The sequence below is a fragment of the Saccostrea cucullata genome, unplaced genomic scaffold, assembly GCF_032062105.1.
Source record: "Saccostrea cucullata isolate Sc308-1 unplaced genomic scaffold, CSIRO_AGI_Scuc_v1 ctg5015, whole genome shotgun sequence".
NCBI classification, from domain to species: Eukaryota; Metazoa; Mollusca; class Bivalvia; order Ostreida; family Ostreidae; genus Saccostrea; species Saccostrea cuccullata.
In genome coordinates, this window is record NW_026923186.1 from 21,566 (window position 1) to 33,553 (window position 11,988).

At 35.6% G+C, this 11,988-nt stretch overlaps 2 protein-coding genes across 2 annotated transcripts; both read right to left on the minus strand.

Moving 5' to 3' along the window:
- Window positions 1-4,995: 4,995 nt before the first annotated feature.
- Window positions 4,996-6,279, minus strand: LOC134263375 (uncharacterized protein K02A2.6-like). The gene has a single exon (XM_062745705.1). It carries the CDS (start codon window positions 6,277-6,279, stop codon window positions 4,996-4,998), a length of 1,284 nt encoding a protein of 427 aa, XP_062601689.1.
- Window positions 6,280-7,084: 805 nt separating this feature from the next.
- LOC134263376 (uncharacterized protein K02A2.6-like) lies at window positions 7,085-11,953 on the minus strand. Its single transcript, XM_062745707.1, has 4 exons — window positions 11,794-11,953; window positions 11,053-11,365; window positions 7,756-8,515; window positions 7,085-7,663 (listed from the first exon to the last, which is right to left on the minus strand). The coding sequence occupies exons 1-4, from the start codon at window positions 11,951-11,953 to the stop codon at window positions 7,085-7,087; spliced, it is 1,812 nt and encodes a 603-aa protein (XP_062601691.1).
- Window positions 11,954-11,988: the final 35 nt, after the last annotated feature.

An 11,988-nucleotide genomic window follows, 5' to 3' on the forward strand; every position in this document is an offset into this window, starting at 1 on the left:
TTAGACCGCTGAGTGAGATGTTGGACTTGTTGATGAGATGTTGGACCGCTTACGTAATACGATGGGCAAGCTCAATCTCATTTGCATTTGTTAGTGTTCAGACAGTACAAGATACATTTATGTCAAAACAAATTAAAATGAATAACAAAATAACAAAACATTTAAGAACTGATTTTGAGGGCAACATTCGTTTTGTCGGGGCCATGAACCAAACGGCCTCAGACAAACTGTTTGGTTCATGGCTCCGACAAAACGCATGTTGCCCTCAAACTCAGTCAATAAACTTATAATGTAATCCCGCCCTTGCACCAGAACCACTGACTCTAGAACCATGAATTTCACAATTTGGTTAAAGATTCACTGCTTATTATAATCATGAGAACACTTCAGCAGTTTGATGTACAGAAGTAGAGCGTAGGACTCAGGGGGCATATAGAATAAATTGGAAAAAAATCGACAAGTCAGAGAACTACGTCAAAAGAGAATATTCAAGGTGTAAAGCAATAACTGGTATACCTTATAAAATTTTTAAAATGTTAATTGAATCACAATTAGAGTAGCATAATTAATGAGAGTAAGGTTCCTGAAGATCAAATACGAAATAGATGAAAAGAAAACAAAATTAATAAGTAGATTGTTTACAGGTGAACTTGACTTCTTACAGTGTAAACGAAAGTAAAATGTCCCATGATATAGACTTTTATCTTTGAAATTTTGGTGACAAAATTTATTTTTAAAAAAATTTTCATGCATATATCCATGAAAAATTGGCAAAATATATATTTCATAATTTCGTTTACACGTGATATCAACAAAACGTAATGAATATTATTGGTTTTAATTTTAATTAATTTTTTTTTTGCAGTCAAGACTGCAATAAAACTAGTACTGTTTTATATTTATCAATGAACTTTGTCTTTCTTGACTAAAAAAATGATTGCAGAAAATGTTTGATACTGTTGAAATCATAATGTCTGTTAATGAAATATGTGGATATAACAAACCGTATTTAAGCTCAAAGCCCATTAAACATTACAAAATAGGAGTAGGACAAACACGAATCTCTAAAACATCAGTAGTAGGATCAGGTACCATGGAGGAGAGAACATCTCCCTTGCCGACCGACCACAATGGCTGTGTGTCCATTGTCTTGCTCGTTTTTTAACTTTTAATGTTAAATCATAGAATATATTTATTAGTAAACAATTTTTTAAAAGCAAAATGTCCTATTTCTAAAAACAAACAAAATATATTTTTTTAAAAATTATAAAAATGTAAATGGTAAAAATATCAATGCAACAAATGATCTATAAACTTTGAATGAGTTATTATTATTGTGTATTAAATTTTGAAAAGAATGTAGAATTGAAACAAAAAAAACATCAGATGTTGGGTTGCAACAAAATTAAGTAATCTCTTTAAAAGCTATTGTTTTTGTAAAAAAAATATTGTCCTAAATGGACGATAAGTATTTTTAAAGTATTTCTTACTAATTTTTTTCAAACCAGAAATGAGACAATTTATGTAAAATTTTCCACATACACAAGAGAATAAAAACTAAATTTAGGTTTAGATCAAATCTATTGTATCACTAACGATGTCTTTTGATTATTTAATATTTTAAAAGTCATTTTAGGATGTACAATGTATTTATATTTTCTACTGATAAAAACTTTTTTTTTATCCATTTGTCTATTCTATTACCTCTTCAGGAATTTTAACTAGAATTATATATATATAGTTTGATGTTGTAATTGAATGAGCTCGGTTCACTTTATGCATAAAATGGCCCAGTAGATATACCATTTGAAGCATTAAAATAAAATAAAGACTTAGTGTTTTCATTTCCTATTATAATAAACATTTTTCTCCTAAAAGTTGAGGTCTTAGAGAACTGGCTAAATGTGAAATTGCAATGTTCTTGAATTTTAAGGTAAACATATATATTTGAGTACTTTCGGTGAAGAAAAATAATATGAGCGCACTCTCTGATCTAAAAAAATAAAACACGTCTTTTAATCCTCAGATTCTGAAACAGTTCTATCATTTACTCGTTGCATATTTTAAATCAGAGGTTACGCTCAATATCAAATATCGAAAAATAGCTTTTAAAAATTTGCAGTTTTGTAGACTTTTTTCAGAATATGAGGAAAATGACGCATTTAGTGACGTCATAATGTATTGACTAGTCAGAAAATATTATGCCATTTTTTATAGATATACGCAATCACCAGAGATCTAAGTGTTAATCAATGCATTGTTAACTAAAACTAGGCAGTTTCAGTTTTTCAGAAATTCATAGGGCCAAAAATTAAAAGCAAAAGTGAACCTTGTTCTTTATGTTATAGTAAGTTGAATTTTATAAAAATGTCGATTTGCCTGTCATTATTTTTGAATTCCCTGAATTACGAGGGTTGATCCAAAAGAAATGTTACAACTTTGATAAATTGCTATAAATCGACGTAAAGCCACAAAATTATACATGATGAAAGCTTTATTTATTTCAAATCAGACTTGAAAAATGCAAAGGAATATGATGTATACTTTTCAAAATATCGGATTTTAAACAATGCGAGTTAATGGTAGTCGCCGCACCTAAATATAATGTCATATGAAGGATACACACCGTCATACTTTTGAGCGTTTCCCCTTCATTTAAAAAATATTTGTGATTTGCAAACATTTTCACCAATCCACTTTCTTTAAGAATTCTTGGTACCATTATACACTTACTCTTTTCATAATTAAGCCCTCTGTCAAACTTTTTTGAACAGTAGCATAAGACAAACTTAAAAATTCACATGTCACTCTATACGTCTGTCTTTTTTGACAACATCAGACACCATTGAACGTTTATGTCCGATCTCCTATCTTTCGGTCTTCTTGTCTTCTGCTAATTATACAGTGACAAATCACCCGCCCAAAATTGCTGAAACAATCTATTAAGATGTCTCTTATTTACATTCTTTATTCTGTAAGTCTGATTGATTAACGAAAATGTCGCTAGTAATTATTCCCATATTTTGAAGCAAAAATGCATGACAACTCGTCAAGCCTTTTCCCCATTTCGACAATCCCTTTGTTCAATTCAACAGAGTAAAACAACAATATTTATGATCACAAATACCAATGAAGTCATTTAATTTTCAATTAAAGACTAGAAAATGACGAGAATTGCGTCTTGAAAAAAATTGGGAGATTAGATGCTTTTTTTAAAGAATCTTTTTCAGGCACGTAGCATCGTTTTTGAAAGGGGGGGGGGGGGGAGGGGCAGAAAATTCTTATTTACCTGTAAAAGTTGACAAGCCAAAATAAAAATTAAAAAAAAATAAAAAATTTATAATAACCCAAACTCGAAAATCCTATTTCGTAGTGTGTGTGTGTGTGTGTGTGTGTGTGGGTGTGGGTGGGGGGGGGGGGTAGTGGCCAACTTTTTTCAAGGCTAACTTCCTTCCACTTCCAATTTTCTGGCTACATGTCCTTGATATCACTATACTGTGGTAAGAAGAGGGGGGCCAACCAGGCTTTCAGTGGACATTTTCAATAGTAAAGGTTATGTTTGGGAAAAAAGTGAGGGGGGGGGGAGAGGGCAGCCCCCCCCCCGTTGCTATGTGTCTGTTTTTAATGTGTTTGTCTTTTTCATTCTAAGAAAAAATACACTTTAAAACGTGACGTTCCGTTTGTGACGCGGCGACACCCTCTATGCTCTATGATATAAACATCTATACAATTAATTCAAATAAACATTATTGAATTAAAATTCAAATGGTAATAAGATTTATATTTGTGCATTTTTTGATATATTGTCTTTGATAATATGACGCCAAATATAAAAGATATGGACACTGTGAAATTACTTTTGGATCAACCCTCGTACTTTCAATACCGTCAGAATGTTTTGACGTATATATATAAATATGTACATCGACTACATAATGATTATTATGATTGATTGATTGTATATTGTTTAACGTCCCTCTAGGAGTCGAACAAATATTGAACAAAGATGTATTTAATGATTTTCAAATAAAAAAGATATATTCGACATACATTAAAAAATATTATTACTTCAATGGAGAAAATATGCTTTAGATGTTTGTTAACAAAAACATCCAGATTCTTCCTTAAACTACAAAACATAAGAGGCAGGATCAGGTGCCACGTTGGACTCAGCATCGCCTGATGACAGATCACAACTGCTGCATGCTTCTTGTCATGATCGATATGTTGATATTCTCACATCGCACAGACCTCTTTCAACCTCTATGTTTTAGAGGCATGTGCTTGCTTTTCCCCCGATATGTTGTTTCAATTATTGTCCCCCGCTTTTGTGAAAGCGAGGGGACATTACATCTCATTCGTCTGTTCGTCAGTCTGTCAGTCTGTAGGTCTGTACGTCATCACAAAAACTTTAACCTTGCCCATAACTTTTGATTAAGTGGAGATATGACTTTCATATTTCACATGTGTATTCCTTGTGAAAAAACCTTTCTTTGGGTACCACAGAATTTGACCTTTTGACCTTGACTTTGGAATTTGACCCATTTTACACAAAAATTCCAAACTTTTACTTTGGCCATAACTTTTGAATGGTAGATACTAGGACTTTCATATTTCACTTATATATTTTTTGTGACAAGACCTTTCATTGGATTGTAATGTCCGCCTGTATGCAAGAAACCTGAACTGCTAGGGATAACACGTGTGTTCAATCAACAGTTTATTAATAGTAATTTGTATAACGAACCCGATCAAATAAACATGTCAAATAATCATACGTTATATCTCCCTTTCTTTAGAAAGATTAATACAATATGAAATCAAAATTCAATTCAAATGCATACATGAATAAAAGTAAATTTGACTCATCAAATAGAAATTCTGTTATTTAGCAACTGAAATAATTAAGGCAATCAATTCCATGTGATAAACTTAATTACTGAGTTCACAAATGTCAATGAATAGGAATTCAGAGGTTTAGTCGGTTCGGTTTCCTCACAACACGACCAGATGAAGTAACAACGGGTTTAGGTGAGTTCGCGAGTATGACACCTTTCGAAGAATGTTCATTGTGTTTGGTGCTTCGTGCGTATCGATCTCGGAATCACTTTCTGTATCCGGTTCTGGTTCCATTTCTGGCACACGGTTTGCATCCGGATTTGTTCGTCTAAGATGTTTTCTGTTGCGTCGGAGCCTTTGATTGTTGTTAAACTCAACGACGTAGGATCTCGGCTGTTTGTGTTGCTCAACAACTGTTGCTGGTTTCCACTCCTTGGTGTTTGAGTTTTCAGGGGGTGCAACTCTTACTGGATCACCAATATCTAAGCACGGTAACTCTTTTACATGTCTCCTATCATAATAGAACTTCTGCTTCTCCTTGATATCTTTCATTTGTTGACTTAGATTTGGTCCTGCGTTTCTGGACTTAAGCAGCTCTGTGCGGGTTGGTAAGTTGTTCCGTGGTCTACGGCCCATTAAGAGTTGTGCTGGTGATAGGTTGACTGACTCCAGCTGTGTTGTGTCATAGTTCAACAAGCTGAGATATTTATCTGCTTCTCCAGTAGAACTTTGGAAATGCGGACTTGATGTGGTGTGTTGTATTCCATATTGGTTGCAAAACAAATGGAATTCTCGTGAATTAAATGGAGGCCCTTTGTCTGATCGCAATTTCATTGGAATCCCATAACAACTAAATGTGGCTTTCATAGCATTGACGACTGCTGATGTTGTTGTGGATTTCAAATCAATCGCGTCAAAGTATCTAGAATGATAGTCCACTATCACAAGGTACTTCTTCTGTTCAAAGTCAAACAAATCACATCCAACTTCCCCATAAGGAATCTTAGGCGTATTTGTTGGGTGAAGTGGTTCACGACTCTGTTTGTTTTGGTACGTGGCACATTTTGAACAGTTTCTGACTTCCTCTTCAATGGCTGTATTCATGGCGGGCCAATACATGACCTCTCTTGCCCTCTGTTTGCACTTAACAATTCCTAAATGTGACTCATGAATCAGTTTCAGAATGTGGGTTTGTAGACTTGGTGGTATAACGATCCTCAATCCCCTGTAGACTATGCCATCTGTGACTGATAACAGATCTCTAGAGTCCCAATACTCTCTGACACTAAGGAGTGTTTCGGATTTGATGTCTGGCCATCCTTGTACTATCATGCTACATAAGTCTGACAATTCTATTTTGGTACGTAGAGCTATGTCCAAATAGCGATCTGGAGTGACATCTAACGTATCAAACATATTGATGTTTTCTAGAGTCTCCATCTCCGGATCAGCCTCAGGTAGGTACTTTCTCTATAGAGCATCAGCAACTGTCATATCCTTTCCTTTGCGGTAACGGACATTTAGGTTGTACCACTGAAGCCTCAGCAGCATTTTCTTCAGCCTCATTGGTGCGGATGCTAGTGGCTTTTAGAAGATCATTTCCAGTGGCTTATGGTCATTGTAGACAATAGTTTCTTTTCCAAATATATAACAATGTAATTTTGTTGCTGCATGAACAATAGACAGTATTTCTTTTTCTATCTGCGCGTAGCGCTTCTCTGTGTCTGTGAGCGAGCGAGATGAGTATGCAACCGGGCGTCCTGCTTGGATTAGAACTGCACCGAGTCCATCCTTGGATGCGTCACATCGGATCTCCAGCGGCTTGTTTACATCGTAAAACGCTAGGACAGGCTGTCTACTACAGAGTCTTTTAAGTTCCCTGAAACAGTTTTCCTGCTCTTGATTCCATATGAATTGTGTTTCTGCTTTCACAAGAACTTTTAGTGGTGCATCCACTTGACTTAAATTCGGTATAAATTTGGCCAAATACTGAACCAGTCCTAAGAAGCGTCTCACTCCTTCCTTATCCTTTGGCCTTGGCATGTCGACTAAAGCTCGGACTTTGTTTGGGTCTGGCCTAACGCCATTCTCTGTAATCAAGTGTCTACATATGAGACCTGCGGCTGTCTGATTTCACATTTGTCATAGTTAAGCTTCAGATTATACTGTGTAGCTCTTTCAATGACTTTTCTGAATATGTGATCATGCTGTTCTACATCTCTTCCTCCGATAAGTATGTCATCCATTACTGCTGCTGCTGCTGTTCTATCCCTTCAAGCATCTGATCCATGATATGCTGAAAGATTTCAGGTGCAGATTTAATGCCAAATGGAAGACGAAGCCATCTGTATCTTCCTACTGGAGTATTGAAGGTTGTTAGGTATGATGATTTCTCATTCAGCTTAATTTGGAGGAATCCGGACTTTGCGTTTAGCTTGGAGAAAACATGTGCATTTGGTATGTTTGAAACGATATCCTCGACTGTTTTCATGGGGTGATGAGCTCTCTTGACGACTTTGTTCAGATCGGACGGGTCCAAACAGATGCGAATCTTATCGTTCCTCATAGATATGACTATCGAACTGACCCATTCAGTTGAGGTATTTTCTTTTGTAATGTAACCATTCTGTTCCATTTCCTTGAGTTTTTCTATGATCCTTGGTTTCAGTGATGCTGGCTGTCTACGAGATGCATGAATAACTCCTTCGGCATCTGGATCTATTTCATTGTTGTGTTCTCCAGGCAGGGTTCCTGAAGTTTTAATGAGCTCAGGAAAGTCTTTGAACTTGGATTCTGGTTGATTATCGATCCTGGTATCCAGTTTCTGTATCCTTTCAATCAGATTTAGTTTTTCTGCGACATCACCACTGATAATGTTCTCCTGTTCCAACTCTACTATTTCGAACTGCGCATTACCTGCTTTCCTTTATGTTTGATTGGAAGGTCAACACTGTATAAGGGACGGGTCCTATGATTAGTGTAGGATTTGAGAACTTTTGTACTCTTGCGAGTCTGTGCCTGAGATCCAAGAGAGTCGAACACTGAATTCACAATAATTGAAGACTTTGCCCCGGTGTCTATTCTGAATTTCACAGGCTTACTGTTGATGGTTGCTTTGACTACCCACTTGTCATTAGCCACAGAACTGTCATCTTGTGCACTGTATATGTGAAGTACTCCTTCATCTGAGGAACTGGTTTCACTATCTGTCTCCTGTAGTGTATTAACTCCTCTTGTACGTTTTCGGGATGCGGCTATCCAATGGTCCTTCTTATGACAATATTTGCACGTTGATCCGATTGCCGGACACTGACCTGATTTTGCATGGCCTCCTGTAGGGCCAAGCCCACATCTACTACACTTCTCACTTTTGGCTTTGGGTACGTAAGGCTGTTTCTTATGTCTCTTTGTTTTGTGACGAGGTTTGTGCTGATACATCTTTTTATGTTCGGCATGTATTTGTGAAACCTCCTGAGTGACTGTCTGATTCTCACTTCCTCGAATGAGTTTAAGCTGTTTCTGTGAGTTTTCATACTGACGACCAATGCTGAGAGCTTTTGCGAGTGTAAGGTCACTACCTTGATCCAAAAGTCTTTCTTGTACCTTCACATGTCTGACTCCTGCTATTGGACATTTGCGAAATAGCGGACAGTGGACATCAGACTTCAGACTTGGACTTTAAATAAGGGGAGCATCTCAAAATGTAGGATTTATAAACTTATAAATCACCTTTATGTTTGAATTAATATTGCAACTTTTGTCATTTGATTTAACAGTTATCAATAAATAACATACTTCCGCGACATTTATAAGTAGAAAATGAGGAACACTTGGATTACTGTTTCAGTCAGTCTCTTTGGAATCGGAACTCGCATCGAAATTGTATTTTCCTTTTCTCTCTTATTTACATCTTTATTTAACTATTATTTTTTTTACGAATTTTATTATCAAATATTTGACTTTCAAGATTTTTCAGTTTTAATTTTTTTTTCTATATGCCATTTTAACACCCCCCCCCTCTCCGAAAAAAAGAGAAAAGGATATAATATCAAATTTGAAATAAATAAAGAGTGATGCATATTTGACCTTGCTGAAAACATGATGCAGATTCTAGCTGATCTACTCAGCTTTCTCAGATTTATACCGATTTCAATTACCTGGATCAATCCATTTAAATTAGCAAGGCCTATATACAGAACTAAATTTTTAATTTAGATTAATAATATTAGGATACAATACGTTAATTAAAAGCCAGTTGTTCCCACCCTTCCACAAGCACACCCATTTGGTACAGTACTAATATTATGCAAAAGTATCTAAATGATGGAAATTACCCCCCCCCCCCTTCCGTACACACACTCCCCTCCCTGAGGATGGAATTTTCAAGTTTAGAATATTCTCATTTTTTATTTGTCCAACATTTTTAGCTCTACTGGTCAGAGACCAGAAGAGCTTATGCGATAGTAATGCGTCCGTCGTCCGTCCGTCTGTCTGTCTGTCTGTCTGTCTGTCTGTCTGTCCGTCTGTCTGTCTGTAAACAATTTTTCAAAATGCTACTCCTCCTACAGTTTTGGTCTGATTTCAATATAACTTGGCACAAAAGTAGACTACACTAAGATACATAATTCTCTTTATCGGTTTTTGATTTCGATGAACGGTGTTGCCGTTGTAACTAAAAATAGAAATTTCTGTGAAATTCTTTCAAAATACTACTCCTCCTACAGTTTTGGTCTGATTTCAATATAACTTGGCACACAAATAGACTACACTAAGATACATAATTCTATGTATCAGTTTTTGATTTCAACGAATGGTGTTGGCATTGTTACTAAAAATAGAAATTTCTGTGAAATTCTTTAAAATGCTACTCCTTCTACAGTTTTAGTCTGATTTCAATATAACTTGGCACACAAGTAGACTACAATAAGATACATAATGCTGTATATCAGTTTTTGATTTCAATGAACGGTGTTGCCGTGGTTACTGAAAATAGAAATTTCTGTGAAATTCTTTCAAAATGCTACTCCTTCTACAGTTTTAGTCTGATTTCAAAATAACTTGGCACACAAGTAGACTACAAAGATACATAATTCTGTGCATCGGTTTTTGATTTCAATGAACGGTGTTGCCATGGTTACTAAAAATAGACATTCTGTGAAATTCTTTCAAAATGCTACTCCAAATACAATTTTAGTCTGATCATAATATAAATGTGGCATGCAAGTAGACTGCACTAAGAACATAAAGAGACTTAATTAAGGATCATTATTCTATTTATTGCTGTTGAAAAGTTTCAATATCCAACTGCTTAAGTACTTTTCTCTTCCTTTACTATAAGTACAAACCAGTAGAGCTTCAGTCTCGACAAAGACTTCTGGATTAGGGAAGTTGTACCACCACCCACCACCCCCCCAAAAAAAAAATCAAAATCGACAGTGTCTATTCAGTACATGTTTAAAATATCTAATAACTGGAAACATTAAGCTTTTAGTACTTTTAAAATTTCTTTTATTCAATATTCAACAAAACAAACAGAAAAAAAACAAACATTTCTTTTATCCTTGAGAGACAACTTTTATTTATTGTCATTAAACTTGGTTTCTAAATTGTCCACTGTATTTAAAATAAGCTAATTTAGTATAAGTTTTATACAGTAAAATATTAAAGTTTTGTCAAAATTCATGCTTTCTACGCAGTTCATTTTCCACCGACAAATGGCCCAGCAAATGGGAATTAAAAAGTATAATGCAGGTAATATATGACCCAAATTTGAGCATGCAGGGCGTAAAACATCCCTTATTTAATAAGGTTTATTTACAGTATATCACATTAATCGGAAGTTGTACCTTCAGTTTACAAATTAGAAACAAATTAAATGTGAAGTTGAAATTTAACGTCTGTACAATTCATTTTCTGAGGTTGTAGTTGTTTGTAGTTCATATTTGATACTTTTCAATTTTATAATGCATACTAAAATATAATTTTTTTCGATACTGTTCGATGTTCACAAATAAATTCTTTGCTAACTTTCTAATCAAAGAAATCCAAATACGAATTTCAAATTGCTTCGATTTGAATTTTTTAATAGCTATCAGAAGCCTATATATTTTCAGATGATTTGTTATAAATTTATATATTTTAATTTTTTAAACCACTCCCTTAGAAAAGTCTGCCTTTAAATGTCTGAAGTCCGAAGTCCGCTGTTCGCTGTACGCTATTTCGCAAATGTCCATTATAGCGTCTATCAGGACATCATCGGGGTTTGTGTATTCACAGTCCATAATGATTAGCTTCAAGTCTTTAACAAAGTTATCAAATAGCTCACTCTCACCTTGTTTTCTCTGTTTCACCTTGAATCGGGCTGCTCGTTTATGTTTCCTTGGGCTAACGTATGCCTGGAATTTGTCTAGAATTTTGTTGGGTTTGTCCTCGTCTCCAGAGTCCCACTCAAATGTCTTGTACACTTCACGTCCTTGTTTACCGACCCAGATTCCCAGCCATCCTGCTCGATCACAGGGACTTGCTCCTGGCGTGTAAAAAATATTTATGGAAAAAAACCGATGTACTATAAAACTACACAAGGGAGGACGCCATTTTGGACCCCTTCCTCGCTTCAACCTCTGTTTTCGTTATATTTTGCCGTATTTTACTGACTCGCCGCCTGGGATCTGTTAAGAAATGATTCTTCTAAAACCTTATGTCCATACCAACTGTCCTAACGAGCGCGTTTGGACTATTTTTAGTCAGAAATGTGTATTGCAGAGGCTCCAAGGGGGAAATTTAAGCATAAGGTTTTAGAAGAATCATTTCTTAACAGATCCCAGGCGGCGAGTCAGTAAAATACGGCAAAATATAACGAAAACAGAGGTTGAAGCGAGGAAGGGGTCCAAAATGGCGTCCTCCCTTGTGTAGTTTTATAGTACATCGGGTTTTTTTTATAAATATTTTTTACACGCAAGGACCAAGTCCCTGTGGCTCGATCTTTGTCCTTAGCAGATGTAAGTAGTCCTTTGAATACAAACTGTACGTGCTGCTTAAAGTAACAAAATTCCTGATACATGTCTGGTGTTACCCAGTCTAGATTCGGCGGGTCGAACTGTGCAGCGGCGGCCATCTTGAAATTTCACATTCACTGATCTGATATGTCCG

What these genes read in the sequence shown, in the direction of transcription:
- LOC134263376 (XM_062745707.1), bottom strand. Translation starts at nt 11,953, where the DNA reads ATGGCCGCCGCTGCACAGTTCGACCCGCCGAATCTAGACTGGGTAACA. An exon ending in ATGGACATTTGCGAAATAGC is followed by an intron (nt 8,516 to 11,052) that starts GTACAGCGAACA and finishes CCTTATTTAAAG; the next exon opens with TCCAAGTCTGAAGTCTGATG. An exon ending in TCAAACATAAAGGAAAGCAG is followed by an intron (nt 7,664 to 7,755) that starts GTAATGCGCAGT and finishes GAAAGGATACAG; the next exon opens with AAACTGGATACCAGGATCGA.
- LOC134263375 (XM_062745705.1), bottom strand. Translation starts at nt 6,279, where the DNA reads ATGGAGACTCTAGAAAACATCAATATGTTTGATACGTTAGATGTCACT.